The 19,549-nt window shown below is 36.8% G+C and overlaps 1 protein-coding gene across 30 annotated transcripts in view; it reads left to right on the forward strand.

Annotated features, from left to right (window-relative positions):
* The window catches only part of Rbfox2 (RNA binding fox-1 homolog 2), a 202,069-nt gene that overhangs the window by 90,948 nt on the left and 91,572 nt on the right, over positions 1-19,549 (forward strand). Inside the window, exon 1 of one of the 30 annotated variants that reach the window (XM_048802202.1) lies at positions 5,757-8,464. The exons of 25 other annotated variants lie outside the window; for them this stretch is intronic. In XM_048802202.1, coding sequence (XP_048658159.1) covers positions 8,420-8,464 — 45 coding nt within the window. In that variant the 5' untranslated portion in view covers positions 5,757-8,419. Of the gene's footprint in view, positions 1-5,756; positions 8,465-18,987; positions 19,246-19,549 lie in introns of those variants that run through there. 4 more of the 30 variants (XM_048802282.1, XM_048802257.1, XM_048802229.1 and 1 more) reach the window with 4 other exon arrangements.

Consider the following 19,549-nt stretch of genomic DNA (forward strand, 5'->3'; position numbering starts at 1 on the left):
TTTTTTTTTTTTTTTTTTAGTGCCACTTTTTGGTGCTGGGGATTGAACCTGTCATCTTGCATTCCACCATTGATCTGCAGCCCAGTCCTCATGTCATATTTTAGTTTTCTCTTGAGAGTCCCCCCCCCCCTTGGAAGTCTTGTGTTTTACCTTTTTAGGTCTATGCTCCATTTTGGGTTTAATTTTCTGTATGGTATTACTTTTATTTTGTATGGCTATCCAGTTGTTCCAGTACCATTTGTTGAGAAGACAGTTCTTTCCCCACTCAATTGCGTTTGCACCTGTGAAGTTATATTTGGACTTTCTATTTTGTTTCATTGATGTATTTTTCTTTTTTGACACCAGTATTACTCTGTCTTACAGAGTGTACTATTCTTCTTATGAATATTATGGGATCTAGTGGACTTCAGAAAAGCAATAAGTTTCACAAACATCAGAACATTTTAATTAACTAATTAATTGATTGATTTGGTACCAGGGATTAAACCCAGGGGCACTTAACCACTGAGCCACATCACCAGACCAGAACATTTGATTTTAGAACATGGCTAAGGAAAAGAGAATCATAACCTTTAAAAACCTATATGGTACTTGAATAATAATAGAATGAAGTGGAAAGATATACCATGTTCGTGGTCTGCAGGACTTAATAGTTTTGAGTATTAACTCTACCCAAATTATCTGTAGCTTCAGTGTAATCTCAGTCAGAATCCTGGCCAGAGTTTTATAGAAATTGACAAACTGATTATGAAGTTCTAATGGAAATGTAAAAGACCTGGAATAGCCAAAATAATTTTGAAGAAGAAAAACAAAGTTAGAGAACTAATACAGCCTGATTTCAGGCTACAATGAGTTTGGTATTGGTGTTGGTATTGAGGTTATCATACTTGTATGCAGTGAGACTGTGACAGTTAGATTTTGCTGTATGAGTCTTTCTCGAAACCTAATGGTGTAAAACAGTTTAATCATTCATTCACAGTAATGTGGATCAGGAGTTTGGATGGTTCTGTTTCAGTTTGGGTTGGATCAGCTTGCCTGGGATAGTCTAGAATGACACCACTTTCACATCTGGCAGTTGGCAGGTTGGTTGGTCTGGGAGGCTCAACTAGAACAACTAATTTCTAATCTACTTGGTCTTTTATCCTTCAGGCTTCTTCACATGGTAGTATCAGGGTTTCAGAGAGGAGCAAGAGAGAGCATGCGAATGACAAGTCTCTGCTTGTGTCACATTTGCTAATGTCCCCTGGCAATGTGAGTCATGAGGCTAAGGCTAAATTCAAGGAGTAAAGGAAAATGTTCTCTTACTGTTTAAGGAGCTGTGAAATATTGTGAACATTTTTTTTTTTTTGCAATTAACCACAAATTTTTAGTTAATTGAGGTAAAAGTTTTAATGGAAGGGATAGTCTTGATTATGTGATGTGATTGATGTATGATATATCTGAATTCATTTGCAGACATATTTCCCCAACAGTATTAGGATATTTACCATTGTTTTCTGCTTTACAAGTTACATTTTGGATGGAGAGTGTGACTCAATGGTAGAGCACTTGCCTAGCACACAAGAGGCCCTGAGTTTGATCCTCACCACCATAAGAAAAAAATGTTACACTTTTACCCTTACTCTCTCTAAATTATTTTTCTGAATTTAAAGTAACTGTTACTTATGGTCATTTATGGATCCATTATCTAAAATGCTTGGGACCAGAATTACTGATTTTAGAGTTTTCAAATTTTAGAATATTCCTAATGTGAATATTTGAAGTCTGAATTGCTCTGAAATTTGAAACTTTTTTTGAGCTGGTGTTAGTGCTCAGAAAGTTTTGGATTTCAGACCTTTTGGTTAGGGTTGCTCAATCTGCACTGATTTAGAAAGAAAGAATAACGAAAGACACTTCTAATAAAAAATGCCGATTCCCTGCCTCATGATTTGTACACTCTCATCCATGCCTGTCACCCCCAAACAGAATAACACAGCTCAGCCTCACCATGGTCTCTTCTGTTACCCCATACTTTCTTTCCTCTCATGTGTCATGTGAAGGAGTGTTATGTACTTAACTGCGATTTTCAGTGTTCTGGTAGATATAAGTTAAAGATTTCTATTGGTATAAAAAATTCAACAATTTTCATATGATAGAGAACTTTGGATATTTTAAAATAGCTTTTTGACCTCTTTTTTGAGGGGATACATTTACCTGCTTGTCCTTCTGTAAGTGCCTGAATATGGCTTTGCATATGCCATACTGTTTTATGCACTTAGAATGCTATTCCACTATCTCAAAGCCCACCACAGCCCCCCATCCATATGGAGAACTCTCCCTAATTTTTCGCAGTTTACTTTAAGCATTAATTGCTTGTAAAATATTCCTGGTTTCCTTCAACCTAGAAAATGAGATGGTAGCAGTGAAGGTTTTAGGTGCAATTGCTGCTTTATTTTCCCCCAAGGTATTATTTTAAGTATGACATTCATCAGATGATATTTTGATGTTTCTTATTTTCTGCTTTTTCCCCCTCTATATTTTCAGCTCTTTGAGAGCTTTTTCCATTCTTTTGAGTTCACACAACGTTGGGGATGTCTTGGTTGAAAAAAAAATTGAATGAATGAGTCTTGATCTAATGGAAGGTCTGTACATGGTGCCTCTGATTTATAGGTGCAAGTTATTGCAGACCTTCTCTTTCCATATGCTGATGGTACATACTGTGTCAAAGACATCAGCTTGGTTGAGAGAAATTCAAAGATGAACTGACAAGTCTTAGCTTTAAAAAACCATCTAATAGATAAAACTGTACACTTAAAAACAAATAGAAAGTACCACATAAGTTCAGAGAAAAGAAAAATTACTTCTTGTTGGAGATAGCCAGGAAGATGAGCTTTGTGGAACAAATGGCATTTTAAGGTAGTTAAGGACCCATTTTCAGATTTGGAGATTCTGAAATGGATAAGAAAACAATGTGGTCAAAGGCACAGAGGCAAAAACCAAAAACAACAGTGGGGAGTTGAATGTATCAATAATTGTTTTTGTACTTTTTTGACACTTGGAAGGCAAAGAACTATCCTAAGATAGAAAGAGTTAAAATTCATTTGCAGGTTTTATGTCTATTTTTCGTTCTTGATCCAGAATGTATCAATTTGGCTATCATCATTTTACCCATGTTATTAAAACAGCTCAATCAAAACTCTTGAGCTCCTGTTTGCCCAATTCAGTCATTTTTTTCCTAAGCTCTCATTCTCTTTAACCTTTCTGCTTGATACTGTTATATATTTATCTCTGGTACCATGAAATACCTTCCCTAGTGTAAGGAATACAGGATCGAAGAAAAGGAACAAATGTTCTGGCTTTTGTGACTAGTTCAGGATCCTGCTTGGTCTTCTTATCCTGTTTCTATTTCTGCCTTCTGGAATGAGTGAGTATTCCTTAAGGTTCTATTTTCAGCTCTTTGCCTTCTATCCATGTATCACTCTCCCTCCCCAGTCTGTCTTTCTCTCTGTCTCTATCTTTTTTGGGGGGTGGGGGGAGTACATGGTTGATATTCATCAAATGTTGTGGACCACATCTATGTGGGAGACAAGTCTCAATTCCCTGACGGTCTTGGCTGTCTCTCTTATTATATTCCTTTTGGATCTCCATTTCTAATAATGACCTCTGGCTACAACCCTGAGTGCCTGTTAGACATTTTCTATTGAATATCCTTCCACAATAACTTCAAATCAGTCCCTGCTTTGAGCTTTCCTGGTTTAGCAGTGTTGTTCTCACTTGGCCAGTCAGCCTCTCAGTGCCCAAGTGGTACATTTACCTTTCTCCTGCACTCTGCGTGTGCACACCCTTCAGTTCCTGTGTTAACTGTCTTTGTCCTGTGTCTTACGGGTATGCCTTCTTTATTCCTGTAGCTCGTGTGTGTTTTTGCACTAACAGTTCATAGACTGCTGTAGTTAATACCCTCAAGGATTGTAGATGTATAGATGATACTGTAGTGTCATCAGTCATGTCCTCTGACACGGGATGTTTGTTAGGTTGTTTATTTTGTCCTTAGCAAAATTTAACTTTCATAAATCTCATACTTCTAGATGTCTTGCTTTTAAATCTTGCTCTAGGTCTAGATTTCTGATATCATCACACTCTATTTAATAGACTATTCTAGTTGTGCCAGTATTGAAACCTATATTGAAAAATGAGTTGATATACATGGCTCTGCTAATGAAATGTGTGGAAATATACATGAAAAGCTATTTTCTATATTCATACTTTTAACTGATCAGGACACAAGAACTTTTTTTGGGGGGTGGGGGGCTATTAGGGTTTGAACTCAGGGGCACTTGACCACTGAGCCACATACCCAGCCCTATTTTATTTTGAGACAGGGTCTCGCTGTGTTGCTTAGCACCTCACTGTTGCTGAGGCTGACTTTGAACTCACGATCCAATACTATAAAAGCTTTTATAATATTGCAGAGTATATACTTTTCCAAACAAAGTAAGTTGGCATCATCAGCAAATAACTCTGAGCTTATTGTGGAAAATTAACCATTTTATTTCTGGAACTAAAAAATATAGGTGGTGCTGAAGATTGAACCCAGTGCCTCACACTGCCAGATGAGTGCTCTACCACTGAGCCATAACCCCATCCCCTATTTCTGGAGTTTTTGAGGGAATATGATAGTATTTAAAATTCAAAGGAAATATCCAGTCTGTTCTGGGGGAAGAAATCAAGTGTAATTTCTGAGTTGGGAAATATTTTGTTGTTGTTGTTTCTGTTTTTTAAAATCACATAGGTTAGTGGACAAAATGCTAAAACAGTGATGTTAAGCTTTTGATCTGTGCATAGAATTTCTTTCTGTTAATCTGAGTATATAAGGCAATGTTACTCTGCTCAAAGACTGTAAAGAGGAGAGTGAGGGCCTTCAACTCTAAGATTTGTAATTTTTGTTGTAATAATTTGTCTTTCAGATGAAAAGTTGACCTTTCTTTCTATAAATATTAGAATTTTGGTTTGACTAGATTATTGGTCTTTTAAATTGTTCAGATTTAATTTTTTTTTCCAACAGAAACAAGTGAGTAAAAAGGCAACATGAGGTATAGGAAGCTAAAATTAAAATGTTTAATTATTTTGCCATTTTTCTGAAGGGCTGATTATGTAAACTAGAGCTGGGCATAATTTGGGCAGAATCTAGGTAAGACATCTGTTTGAGGTGGTTTATTGTCTATATTCTTCTGTCCCAAGTGAGAATTTATAGTTATGCCAGCATGTTAGCTAAAGCAAGTATGACAGTATAAATTAGAGACCCAGAGAGTATTATTAATTATTATTATTATTATTATTAATGTTTAAAATACCTATAATGAAAGTGGATCTATTTTGGTTCCCTTAAACTTTTAACAAGATAACTTATAATAGCTAATAATAATTTCAAATAATATATTTGAAAAATATAAATTTATATCTAAGGTAATAAGAGAAAACCAGCTACCTTTTCATCCCATCCCCCAGAGGTATTGGTTTTGTCTCATGTGTATTTTTGAGAGATAGACATACACACACACACACACATATATGGGATATATTATGTACATTATATAGTATATACAATGCATAAATATGGCATATGTAAGTGTAATAAGTTTTATGTGTGTGCATATATACATAACTTATAAAGCTTACAAATTAGTAAGTAAGTAAGTAATTATACTCTATACTTTATTCAACAACATGATTTTTTCTCTTAATATTGTTTTAGTCATGTCTTTTCACCTTATATGATACAGATCTGTCCTCAAGAAGAATTTATCTCCAGGAATTGACTCGGCTTCCCTATAACCTATTTGGGGATCACTTTTATGCTTAAATTATGTCAGTTGTTTTAGGATTTGAATTATTGGCTGTTATCTTAGTATATTACCACCTTGGAATTTCATCTTGTGTAATTAATCTACCAAATACTGAATTGGATTAACTCATGAAGTTGTAAGTTTGTCTGTAGTTAATTATTATGGCCCTCTATGGTATATAAAAGATTATATCATTTTTCAGTCTTCATATCAAGAGGAATCTCAGAAGATTTAATAGTGATTTAAGATACTAGTTTATAAGTATACATGTGACCAGATATGCTATTGCTGTGTATGAAATGTAGACTGAAAATGAGATGATGCAGTGTCTCCAATGGCAATTAGAGAATTGATTTAATTAGAGGAGCAAATATAGTGTGCAATTTTATTACAGAAACATTCCCTTTATCTTTTTTGCGGGGAGGGGGCGGTGCAGTGCTGGGATTGATCAGGAGCCTCACACCTTCTAGGCAAGTGCTGAACCACTGATCTATATCCCCAGCCCTCTTTTGTTATCTCTTAATTTGCCATTTCAAGTTGCTGTTTAAGATAGCTTTATAGGGACAGTGAGAATGTATACCACAGTCCTTATGATGTGGCCAATCAGATCCAAGATGTTATGAATCTTTGATAATCTCTGTGAAGATTTGGCCCAGTAGCAGTCTTAGAGTTTTAATGATGTGAAAGTGGAGACTTTATAAGTGTTTTTTAAGAAAAACTTAAAAAAAAATATCCTTCTACTTATGAGATGTTGCTTACAATGTTGAGTTTTGTGTAATAGCAATGTTTTACCTTTTGCCTTTGCCTGTATATTCTGTTCTCTTTCTTCCATAAACTGGGTTCTATCCATTTCTCAAGTGCTCAGCATAATACTTGTGAGTAATAGATGTTCAGTAACTTTTTAAAAATTATGTGGAATCAATTTATTCTTGTTCCTCATGTGTAATACATAAAGAATCAGTACTGGCAATATAAAGATAATCTAGTGTGTTGTATGATCCCTTAATCTGTTAGAATCAATTTAAGATAAATGTTTAACCAAGAGGACTATCTTTAGATTGGCTAAGACCATTTTAACCCTTAAAAAACAGTTTCTTTTGAACAATCCTAAAATAAATTACAGTGACCATAAAAGGAGAAAAATTGCAGTAGAGGCAGGTGGGACTTGGTAATACATAAATTCTCACAGATGTCCTCACAGTTGCGTTTAATCCTCACAGTCTAATCCTAGGAACGCATGTTGTAATATTACTGGCTCTCCAAGATTAGGAGGTCATAGCCTCTGAAACAAGGTTAGAATTATTCATCATTTTGAACTGTTGAATACTTGTCCCCAACAGAGAACTTCTTAATAAAAATGGTTAACTGATGTATCTCTTAATTAATATTCGTTTTCACGTTCCGCTTACTCTGTGCCTTATTTTCTAAGAATTATGCAGCAATTCTTTCGTTTTAGAAGTGCCATTTAGGCTCTGAAGCCAACTCTAACCTGCTGTGCTTTGTTTAACTAACCTCACATCTGTCCATGTTTGTTACTTTTTAAAAATACTGGTTGTAGAAATATTTGTGCCTATGTGTGTTGTACATAATGTTGGCATGGTGGGTATAGCAGCTTCCTAAAAGAGGAAAAGCAACTGGCTTTTCTGAAAAGACCTTTCCACCCCCACCTTTTTGCAGGCAGCCAGAGTTAATCCCTCCAAGTTTGATTGGAACAGCTGAGTGAGTACCCTGCATATCTGAAGGCCTCCAGTGGACTCATGTTGCCTCAGAGTTGGGGCCACCTTCCTCTTTTCTAGTGCTGATCCTGCCAGCTGTCCCAGCTTCTGTAAAAGCACAGGGAGGGGGGATGTTAAACGATACAAAAACATACAGTGTCATGAAAGGGATCGCTTTACTGCATGTATCAGTGTGACTCTTTTCTCCCATTTCTTTCCATAGCAGAAGGGGTTTATGCTGTTAATCCTAACACCTGTCTCTGCCGGAGACAGTGAGAAGGGTGTGTGCGTGCGTGTGTGTGTGTGTGTGTAAGTGTGTGTGTGCGTGCCTGCGTGTGCGTGCTCCCACCCAAGAAGGAGTAGAGAAATAATACCAGTCCCATCTGCCTTTCCATGTCCTGAATTGGGAGTGTTCCCTCTGACGCACTCAAAGCCTGGGACATATATAATATTTTGGCACCCAGATACCTTGTGCTTCCTACCGTTTTTGTGTGCCACTTTAAGAAGCCCATGTTCCCTTCCCTGGCAGTCATTCTTTGCCTCTTGAGTTTCTGGTGGAGTTGTCAGCTTCAGACCAACAGTAACAGCAAATCTCTAGTGCAGTTTTCAGTCTGTAACTACTAATGCTGTCGGAGCCTTTTGCTTTTCCCTGAACATCTCTTCTGTGTATTCCTGAATCCTTTTGGGCTGGAGGCCTGGTCTGAACCAAGCTCCAACTTCATCAGCTGAGCCAGCATACCTATCAACAGCGTAGACTGGAAGTCAGCCAAGGATTTTTTTGGTGCTCCTAGTTCTTTTGGACAGGACAGCCAGATCAAACAAGGCAAAAACTTAGTCGGTTTTTGTACTGTCTTTATCTGAAGTTCTTTTCCCCCCTTTGCTATGTATGGTGTATATTGTATGGATTATCAATATCCTGTTGTCCAGGTAAGCTGAGGGTTATAAATTGTTTGTTTACTAAGTACTCTTTGGTGGATGTGAAGGTTTTGCAGTGGAATGAAATGCTTATAGGGTTTCTGTCGTTTGACCTGGTACCATTCAGGACACAGATTTCCCAAGATATTTTGCTAATTTGCTGTAGCAGGAGGTTTGAATTTTACATTGTTGGTGCCAGACAGGGGTGGTTGACTTTCACCTCTAGAAGTTCTGAAACTTCAGAGAGATTCTCGTATGAGAGAGAGAGAGAGAGAGAGAGAGAGAGAGAGAGTGTGTGTGTGTGTGTGTGTGTGTGTGTATCTCTGTGTCTTAAAACAGGGTAGGCTGGGCAATACAAATGTAACACGACAAAGCCAAAAGTATTATAGTAAACTTGAGGCTTCATTTTGGGCAGAGGAGAGATACAGATGGCAATTTCCAAATGTTGCTGGATTTTTCAGAAAGGTAATATATATTAGGGAGCATTCTCTTCACATACAGACTATGTTAGACTATTTTTAGTTTAACATTTTGGATTATTTTGTGATAAGTGGCATTTTAATTAACTTGTAATCCAGAATCAGAAGATATTAGGATATTATCAAGCATATACCTGAATATCTATTTGCCTTGGAATTAGTAGCAATATAGTAAATCAAATTGAAGTTAAGAGTCTTGGATTCTGGCTCCAGTTATAGTAGTTAATTATCTCTATGCTCATCTCAAACAAATTCATTTTTCTTCACTGCATTTTCCTATAAAATGAAGGGGTTTGACCAGCAGATATCTCGTATGTTAGGATTCTTTGAAATATTAATTGTGCTGAAAAGCTAGAATAGCAAAATAAAAAGTTAATACAGTTAATTATGAATTATAGATACTTCTTGGTTTCTTAGTTTTATATTTTGTTTTTCATGGCCATCACCAATTTTTTTTTTTTTTTTTTTTTACTTTCAAATGGTCATTTCTCTAATCGTTGGCATCTGTTACAGATTGGGCAAGAACTCATAGGGTTAAAAGAAATGACAGACTAGTACATCTTGTTAGGAATTTGAGGCCCCAAATCTAAAACAAGCGTGTGTGTGTGTGTGTGTGTGTGTGTGTGTTGATTGTGGATGAAACCTAAGACCTTGTGCATGCTAGGCGAGTGCTGTATCACTGAACCACATTGCCATCCCTAAAACAGGTTATTTAGAATTGGCCACCAAATAAGCTCTCCAGAGTACACTCAGCTCGCATTTGTGTCTGAAGCTTTCAGTATTGGATTGCGGTTATGCTTCTCTTTTATTCAAACACTTCAGTTTGTATTATGTGTTTTATATAACAGTTTCCATTATTTTTGATTATACAAGTTAAGAATGTGTTACTTTCACTGTAATGAGACTTTGATGTATTTGTGGATTTCATTTATGCACTGTTTTTCTACTGACACAAAATAGTGGATTGGTCTTTCTAACAGCTTAAGACTGGAAGTGTCATGAGACTAGATTAGAGGCAAATCTTCTTAATAGTAAATATTGATGGGCTTCTGACTAGAAACATCTGTAAAGAGGAAATTCCTGAAACCTAACTAGCAAAGTACGGGACTTGTAATAACTATAATGTATATAAAATTATATGAGGAAAAAGTGAGTTTCCAAAAGAATTGAGGTGTTAGAAATATGTGAAAAAATAATTATAGCATGTAAATCAATTTGTTAGGTAAAAATTGACCAACTCCCCCCAAAAAATTTGCAATGGGAATTAAAGAATTTCCATTTAGAAATCATGACATGGTTTGATAAAGTCTTTTGCAGAAATTTTACTTATTCTTGATAAGATGAATTTGCCACCCTTTTGCCACATCTTTTCTGCTCGTTAAGATTTAGTACTGGTGTATGTGGTACTCAGTATGTGAAGCCGCGCCTTTCCTGGCTTTGCTTCATTTACTAGATTTATTCTATCGGAAATTAAGGGAGCTTAGAAATTCAGGTAATGGGATGCTAAAATTTAAGGGTATGTCTTCTGTTCCACCACATCAGCAAATTAATGGGATGGAGAAAAACAATTTTAAATTGAAGAATCCAAAGCTATTTTATAATTTCATTTATTAATTCTGTTAAGATAGCAATTTTCTTTCAGCACATTTATAAATGAGCAGCAGATAGGTATTTGCTTCACAAATGCCTTAACTGTAGTTATAAAATATTCTTTTTTAGCTTTTGTTATATTCTTATACTTAGTTAAATCAAAGCTCCTCATTGCATAATACTTGTGGTGGTATATATCAGTACATTATGCAACTGAAAATTATTAAGAACATGAAAAATAGTGTTTTTTAGGATTTGCACCCATTTTTAATTGAGCATTTTTAGCATTGATAGCATTGAGATAATGAAACAAAGTGAGTTCAATAAAGCATTTTACACACTTGACTTTTCATTGCTCTTATTGTTAATAAAATCAGGCTTGCCTTATTTTTTTGTGCAGTTGAGCCAGGCACGGTGTCACACATCTGTAATCCAAACAATTTAGGAGGCTGAGAGAGGAGGATCATGAGTTCAAAGCCAGCCTCAGCACTTAGTGAGATTCTAAGCAACTTAGGGAGATCCTGCCTCTAAATAAAATATAAAAAAGGATTAGGGAGGTGGCTCAGTGGTTAAGTGCCCCTGGGTTCAATTCCCAGTACTCCCGCCCCCACATAGGTGTACAATGAAATTTCTTATTATAATTTTTGTATGACCCAATCTAGACAAAGTATAAAATATAGGAAAAACAAATAGATAAAGGCTTGCTAGATTTTATTTTTAAAAGATTGAGTTTAGAAAAAATCTGAGAAACTGTGTCTGAAATTATTCTTCTAGACACTCCTGAATTAAATATTTACCTACTCTGGCTAGATGGATGAAATGTAACTGTTGTAGCAAATTGAGTACATTGTTTATTATCTTAGTTTATCCTTAGTGAAAAGATGTGATAATGGGCTACTTTGCCTGCCACCTAGGCAGCAATGGGGTAGATGGAGGACAAGAAAAGAGGGTCTTAAATTATTGGAGGTTTAGCTGAAAGTCCTGATTTGAGAGTTTAGTACAACAAAAGACAGCAGAAGGATATTAGGTGTCTGGAAGATAGAGAGACAGAAAATCACCTACCTAAAAGGTACTGTTGGTACTGAGGTATGTTTTAATGTCAGAATGCTGGAGAATGAATTAGTATGTACACTGTCCATTTCTTTGCAGGAAGCTGACCTGGGTGTACAGTGATAGATATGTTCTTTATTTCATATTTTTCGTTGTGAATCATGTGTCATGTGTGTTTTGTGCTATGTGCTGGACACCGCCAGCACAGAGTATAAAGGGGAGCAGGCAGCAGAGTCTCCAGTAAATAATAGAGACATCATAGCAGACCTCAGTGTTAGGAAAGCAGTGTGCTTCAGTTTTCCCTGCTTGATCATTTATTGCTTTTTTGAAAATCCAGTTATTGATATATTTGTTTATATCCCATTCCTTTTTAATATTTATGTGAGAACCTTTTCCTTAATTTCTCACGGAATACAGAGAATGTAGACATAATTTCAGTTGTGTAGATTACTCTAGTTCTCTAGAGTTTGGGATGTCTTAAAGATATAAAAGTAAGTTATCCAAAACTAGAAATTAATTCATGACATAGTATTTTCTAATTCCTCTGGTCTTACCAATGGCCTAGTATGTTATTTGTGATCTTATTCTAGAGGTTGGGTATGGGGGGATGAGAAATAAATGATTATTTTAAAAAATAAACATACAAGGTTTAAAATTGTTAATTTCAAATTTTTCTCTCATCTTTCTTTCTCTATGTAACTAACTGAACCCTGCCTAAACTAGAGAGAAGAAGCTAGCAGACTGTAAATAGAGTTAGCTCTAATTTGACTTCACTTATATTAAAGGGAATGTTGGGGCAAAGGTTAGAGATGCTTCTGGGAAGGTATTGAATACGTAATAGGTGTAAATTGTTATTTACACTTAGTTAAGGTTATTGTATGGGGGCGTGTTATGAAGAGCTTTTCTACTAACAAGTTTTTATTATTGCAGGAAATGCTAGCCCTTTAATGTTGCTTTTCACTTGGGTGTCAGAGGCAGCCTGGGAAAATATGAGCAAGCCCTGCCTCTCTTCAGGGACTCTTGGGCTTGCTTTTATAACAGTGCTGGTATGTGGGTGGAAGGTAGGGAAGTTGAATTACAACTATAAAGTTGTGAAGAGCAAGAACATGTAAAGTTGTGTGTGTGTGTGTGTGTGTGTTTTAATTAGTGGGTATTATTCTGTTGAAAATCTCAACTATTCCCATAAAGCTAAAAATAAAACCTTTTCTCCCACTCTTTTTGTATATCTTACTTTACACTTCAGCTTTCTAAAAAGATGCTAAATGAATTTAATAAATTTGAATATATTTCTAAACATGCTTTTGAAAGAAATAATGTTTCTATAATAGTTTTATAACTACAAAGTTACTCTTCAATCTTATGGGTCCATTTGTGCCTATGTAATGGCTGGAGATAGAAATCAAGACATTGTTCCATGTTATCCTCCCATTTACAGTGCATTCAGGTACTAGGTTAAGAACTGGGGTGTGACATAAAACATGATTTCTACCCCAGACTGCTTGCAGGCTAGTCAGAATTATGCAGAAATAATAAACTCCAGTAGTTATGTCCCTTGGTTAGGTACTAGGGTACTGTGTGCACACAGGTGAGGGGGTACCTAACCCAAATGTGGGAGCAGATGGAGTCAAGAAAGAGTTTCTGGAGTTGTAGATCCATGAAGTAAACCTAGCCAAACAGAAGTCATGATGAAAGAGAGAACAGAAACATGGTGTGTGGAGGCACCCACTGCAGTTTGCTCAGGGTTTCGGGGGCAGGGAAGGACACTGGAGGGGACCAGCAGTGCCTCTGGACAGGTGTTCTGCAGCCAGATTATATTTTAGGTTCCTGTTTAAGAATTAGGATTCTTCCACCCTGTCAGATGTGGGAAGCAGTTGAGGATGTTTGTCAGGGAAGTGGCATGATGAAATTTGCATTTAGAAAGATCACTCTGGAGGTAGTGGTGGGTAGTGAGAAGTTTGGATGGGAAGAGTGGTAGACTGAAGGCTACCACTAGGGAACAGTTAGAGAATAAAGAGGTCAGACTGATTTTGTGGTAATATGATGGAAAGAAAGAGCATACCAAAGAAATCAAAGGACCCTAAGCTTCTGACTTGTTAAGTTACTGAATAAAGATGAGGAGCTCATCACTTTGGGTTTGAATCTGAGTTCTGAAGCTTGCTAGCTTGGGTGCCTGGGGCAAGATGCTTACCCTCACCTAGCTTAGTTTTCTCATTTTCAAAAAGGATATTAAAATATCTCATAGTTGTCGTGAAGATGAAGTGGATTAATTAGTTATCTAATCTGATTCATTGTGTTATCAGATGCCACCTCAGAGTAAATTCTCAAGAAATGATAGCTGTTTTATCTGTCATGAAACTTAACCATTCACCAGGAAAGCAACATGGTAGAATGAGTGCTAGAATCCGAGCTTCCCACCAGTAGGAATATTCCCTCCTTGTCTGTATTGCTTTCTCCTTGTGCCTGGAGCAGTGCCTGACACACAGCACTCAGATAGTTGTTAAATGAATTAATGATTCAATTGAGAATCAATTTAGCTTTAGACTTTTAAATAATAGAAATTTGAAGGGTTTTAAAATGTAGATGACCATTATTTGGCAGTTGGATATTTTGATCTGTAGTTCGGGAGAGATGTGTGCTGGAATTGGAAGTGCAGGGGGCATCTGAGTAAATGGTTGGCAAGTGAAGTGTGGAATGAGTTAGAACACAGCAGTGTGGTCGGCAGTGTCAGCTTCTTTGAGGTTTCTACCCTTTTAGAAATCTGATGAATAATATGGTCCTCTGCACAGAAAGGCACATAAGAAAAACAAATTTCCATCAAGTACCTGTGAGAGGAGCTGTGCATTTGGGGTGAAGAACTTCTAGCATGCAGTAAGAAGTGGTCAAAGGGTGATAGAAGTTGAAGAAAGGAGTGAGCAAGGAACAAAAAAGATCAGGAAAGTCTGGTGTTATTTGAAGCTAAGAGCAAGAGTTTCCTGAAAGAGAGAATACCACAGAAAAGTCAAAGAAGATATAAATGTTTGGGCTGAGACTATATATAGTGCTTGCCTCGCATGCGCAAGACACTGGGTTCAATCCCCAGCACCACAAAAAAATAAGGCAAGCCTGATTTTATTAACAATAAGAGCAATGAAAAGTCAAGTGTGTAAAATGCTTTATTGAACTCACTTTGTTTCATTATCTCAATGCTATCAATGCTAAAAATGCTCAATTAAAAATGGGTGCAAATCCTAAAAAACACTATTTTTCATGTTCTTAATAATTTTCAGTTGCATAATGTACTGATATATACCACCACAAGTATTATGCAATGAGGAGCTTTGATTTAACTAAGTATAAGAATATAACAAAAGCTAAAAAAGAATATTTTATAACTACAGTTAAGGCATTTGTGAAGCAAATACCTATCTGCTGCTCATTTATAAATGTGCTGAAAGAAAATTGCTATCTTAACAGAATTAATAAATGAAATTATAAAATAGCTTTGGATTCTTCAATTTAAAATTGTTTTTCTCCATCCCATTAATTTGCTGATGTGGTGGAACAGAAGACATACCCTTAAATTTTAGCATCCCATTACCTGAATTTCTAAGCTCCCTTAATTTCCGATAGAATAAATCTAGTAAATGAAGCAAAGCCAGGAAAGGCGCGGCTTCACATACTGAGTACCACATACACCAGTACTAAATCTTAACGAGCAGAAAAGATGTGGCAAAAGGGTGGCAAATTCATCTTATCAAGAATAAGTAAAATTTCTGCAAAAGACTTTATCAAACCATGTCATGATTTCTAAATGGAAATTCTTTAATTCCCATTGCAAATTTTTTGGGGGGAGTTGGTCAATTTTTACCTAACAAATTGATTTACATGCTATAATTATTTTTTCACATATTTCTAACACCTCAATTCTTTTGGAAACTCACTTTTTCCTCATATAATTTTATATACATTATAGTTATTACAAGTCCCGTACTTTGCTAGTTAGGTTTCAGGAATTTCCTCTTTACAGATGTTTCTAGTCAGAAGCCCATCAATATTTACTATTAAGAAGATTTGCCTCTAATCTAGTCTCATGACACTTCCAGTCTTAAGCTGTTAGAAAGACNACAAAAAAAAAAAAAAAAAAAAAAGAGAGAGAGAGAGATTCATTGAATTTGGCTATTATTTGAAGGCCTTTGGTGATTTTGGTAAGATAAATATCATTTGAGTAGTTATGGGGAAAGGCAATTAGGATTCTGGAGATTGCATGATACATTGACAGAATTGTCAGGAAATTGGGACAACTAGAAGTGCTTCTTTCCTTCATTTGTTTATTGAACAGATATTTCTTGAATACCTACTATGTCCCAAGTCCATCTTGCTGGAAGCAAAAACTGTATCCGAAGGAGGATACAGTTTCCTTTAGCTGACAATCATATAACATGTTTTTATCTTCCCACCTCTCCAACCCTCCAACCTATGCCTGTCTTTCCACTCCTAAGCACACATGTGCGCGTGTTCAGAGAGCGCGCCCTTAAATGAATTTCTCCTTGGTATATGCTGGGCACGTTTAGCCACCTAAAGATTCCAGTTGTTTTGCTTTTCTTTCTCATGGGCACCTGGGAGCAAATTGTCCTCTCTGAATGCCAGTCATTAAAGTCAGGAACACACTCAAAATCTCATTGTCCAGTGCTCACTTGGGTTCTGTGTTTTAGGGAGTTTATAAAAATCATTTTACCATTTTTCACTTGAAGCTTGTATAGTCTCTTTCTTGAACTGTATAATATTGGTCCTAAGTGTGGGAATGCAGTGTGGATCTTGAGCCCAAGGAAACCCTTATCCTAGTTCTAGACTCTTCGCATGTAGGAATCTTTGATTTGTCTTTTTATTAAAAAAAAATTCTCCTCGGGGCCTTGTCTCTTTCCAGGGTACTTGGAGATTGCATTCACACCTAGCAGTCAAGGTAGCTGGACTTTATTAAGGTTAGGAGTGTATGTGGTAGTGGTGATGCTATGTGGGGTACATCTGTCTTCTTGTTTCTGGGGGCTTTTTGCCAAGAGTAGTATGGTGGACCGGTGGATGCAGAGAATGGTATAACAGTGATTTACAGGTTTATTTCATGTATTAAATCTGAAAACACAATTTTCCCATAAATATGATTTGCATTTTTCCAGAAGTATATTGCTTTCAGCATACTTGGCTTCCAGTGAAACTTACCTAGCCATTTTCTACTTATTTGCTTTGTCTTTGAAAAGATTTAATTGTATTTTATCTCCTTCCAATTGGCTTTTCAGTTGCAAATTTCAAGAGCACTAAATATTCTGTCTTCCAGAGCATTTCTAAATAAGAACAGACTTAGTTCTGATCTACTTCTTTGTTTCTAATTTCCTTTGTAATACTTGAAAACAAGGTCATTCTATTTTTAAAAAATATTTATTTTTTAGTTGTAGTTGAAAATAGTATCTTTATTTCATTTACTTATTTTTTATGAGGTGCTGAGAATCGAACCCAGGGCCTCTCACATGCTGGGCAAGCACACTACTGCTAAGTCACAACCCCAGCCCAAGCCCCTTCTTTTATATATATTTATATGTTTTGGATTATACTAAAGGTATACAGATATGTGTAAAATGCCAGAAGAGTGCCTGAATTCTTGTTGTAAATAGCTGATTGTGCTATCTACAGATTCTATAGATGGCTGTGTAGATCCTGTGTTCTTTTTGGAATTGTTTTTAAAATGATTATTAATAGGGGAGAACACGGTGATGTAGCATTGGAAAATTGCAAACTAATGGCATTATACAGGACATTTTGTTTGTTTGTTTGTTCATTTATTTAAATTTTCGTTTTTAGCTGTAAATGAATCTTTTACTTTATTTATTTATGTATTTATTTGTATGCAGTGCTGAGGATCAAACCCAGGGCCTCACACATGCTAGGCAAGTGCTCTACCACTGAGCCACAACTCCAACCCCTATACAGGACATTTTTAAAAACCTGATCTACATTGTGCCAAACAATTCTCATGGAGACAGTAACAAACTATTATTCTCAGTGATTGCTGATTTTAAATTTTTATTTCTTGTGTATTTATTTTAAAAATAAGAAGCTTAATTTTAGAATTAACTCTGATCTTTGGATAGTCTATTTGAGAAATTAACATAATAAATGTGGCAGAACTTAAATATGTCAATCCTTTAGGATGGAATCCTATCAGATTACTAAACAAAATTAGGGAATCTTAATGTTTATGAGACAAATGACAAAGTCATAAAATCATCAAACATTTACATAATGAGCATACATAAAGTAAGGAGATTATGAAATTTATATGCAGAAATTAAAGAGTCCTCCAACATCACTAAAGCAGGGCTTCTGGATTGAATTCCCTTTTTGATGCTTTTTTCATTATATCTTTTTAAAAAGAGAACTTTAAAGAAACTCCTGTGTTCAGTAAACATTCTCTTAAACCTCCTATTTATAGCGCTCTGTAGTAACAGTATTTACAGTAGTGACACAGATGCCAGTATACATTTGAGAAAGGATTTATTCTTTTTCACCAGAGGCTGGAACACAGGTGAATCCCTGTTACCCGGAATTTTTAATGAAGCAGGAAGCCTTAAGCAGTCAAATTTATGGACACTTTCCCATACATCTGAAGTTTCTTAAGCGGTCCTATTTGTAGACACCATTTTCAGAATCCCCAGTTCTTATACAGTAGGGGGAAAAAAAAGCACTTTGCTGACCACCTCCCTGGAAGTTGAAGTCCTTTGCCTCCTTGGGCTGGTGTGGTTTTCTAGGACACACATGCTCTCTTGTGTATTTCCCTTAAGCCTTCACATCAGCGGTCATTAAACACCTTCTGCTTCACATTTGTCATTAAATCTACTCTATCTATTAAGTATACATCACTGAAAAAAAATTTTTTTGTTTCCTTTTTGTGATGCTAGGGATGGAACCCAGGGCTTGGTATGTGCTAGGCAAGCTCTCTACCACTGGGCCACACCCCTGGCCCTGGTGAAGATTAAAAAAAAAAATTTTTGTTTCATTTTTTATGTATTATCACATATTCATGGTCGTAATCTCTTAAATCTGCATTAATTATAGTGACTTGATATGAATGCTTTCAGGGCAATATCATTAGTGTCCTCGTCACATCCTTAAAATGTGCCAGCACATGGCTCCTGCCCCTCCCTCACTCTCCGCTTCCTTCCCCCTACACACACACACACACACACACACACACACACACACACACACACACGAGCACACGCGTGCGCAAAGCAAAGTGCACACCAAACTGCCATTCTCCAGCAGGCCTGCTTCTGGAGTTGGGAGCTGTCAGCCTGCTGGGAAGGGTGGGGGGAGGAGGAAGAGGTGGGGCTCTGCTCTGATTAATTACCTTAGGCATTCAGGGGTGGGGCTTCCTTCAGCCATCTGCCTGAGATATGGGAGGGAGCTGGAGAAAGAAGGAGGGGGAGAGACTGCCAGAGAGGAAGAGAAAAGAAAGGAAGAAACATTAGGAAGAAAAAGGAAGGAAAACGGTGTAAAGGGGAGTCAATTACCCACCCTTAAATAGCCAGCTTGGGGGGGAGGGGGTGGCCAAGGAAGCCGAGGAGGTGTGCCCAGCCCGGCTGCTTTGAAAGCTTTATCATCTGTTCCCCTTGGTTTATGGAGAAAAAGAAAATGGTAACTCAGGTAAGATTTGTTCTTCCTCCGCATGTTTCTTTTCTCATCTGCGGGATCTGAGTAGAGCTTGGGGGTGGAGTATAACCAGCAGAGGTCTAATTATGATTGTCTTCTTAGGAAAGGCCGTATTTATTGTTATCAGCTGAAAAGCGCTGGTCTGTGTCTGAGTCCGTGTGTGTGTGTGTGTGTGTGTGTGTGTGTGTGTGTCTGTGTCTCTCTCTCTCTCTCTCTCTCTCTCTCTCTCTCTCTCTCTCTCTCTCCCTCTCTCCCCCTCTCTCCCCCTCTCTCTCCCTCTCTCTCTCTCTCTCTCTCT

Source organism: Marmota marmota, unplaced genomic scaffold, assembly GCF_001458135.2.
Source record: "Marmota marmota marmota unplaced genomic scaffold, marMar, whole genome shotgun sequence".
In the NCBI taxonomy this organism is placed as follows: domain Eukaryota; kingdom Metazoa; phylum Chordata; class Mammalia; order Rodentia; family Sciuridae; genus Marmota; species Marmota marmota.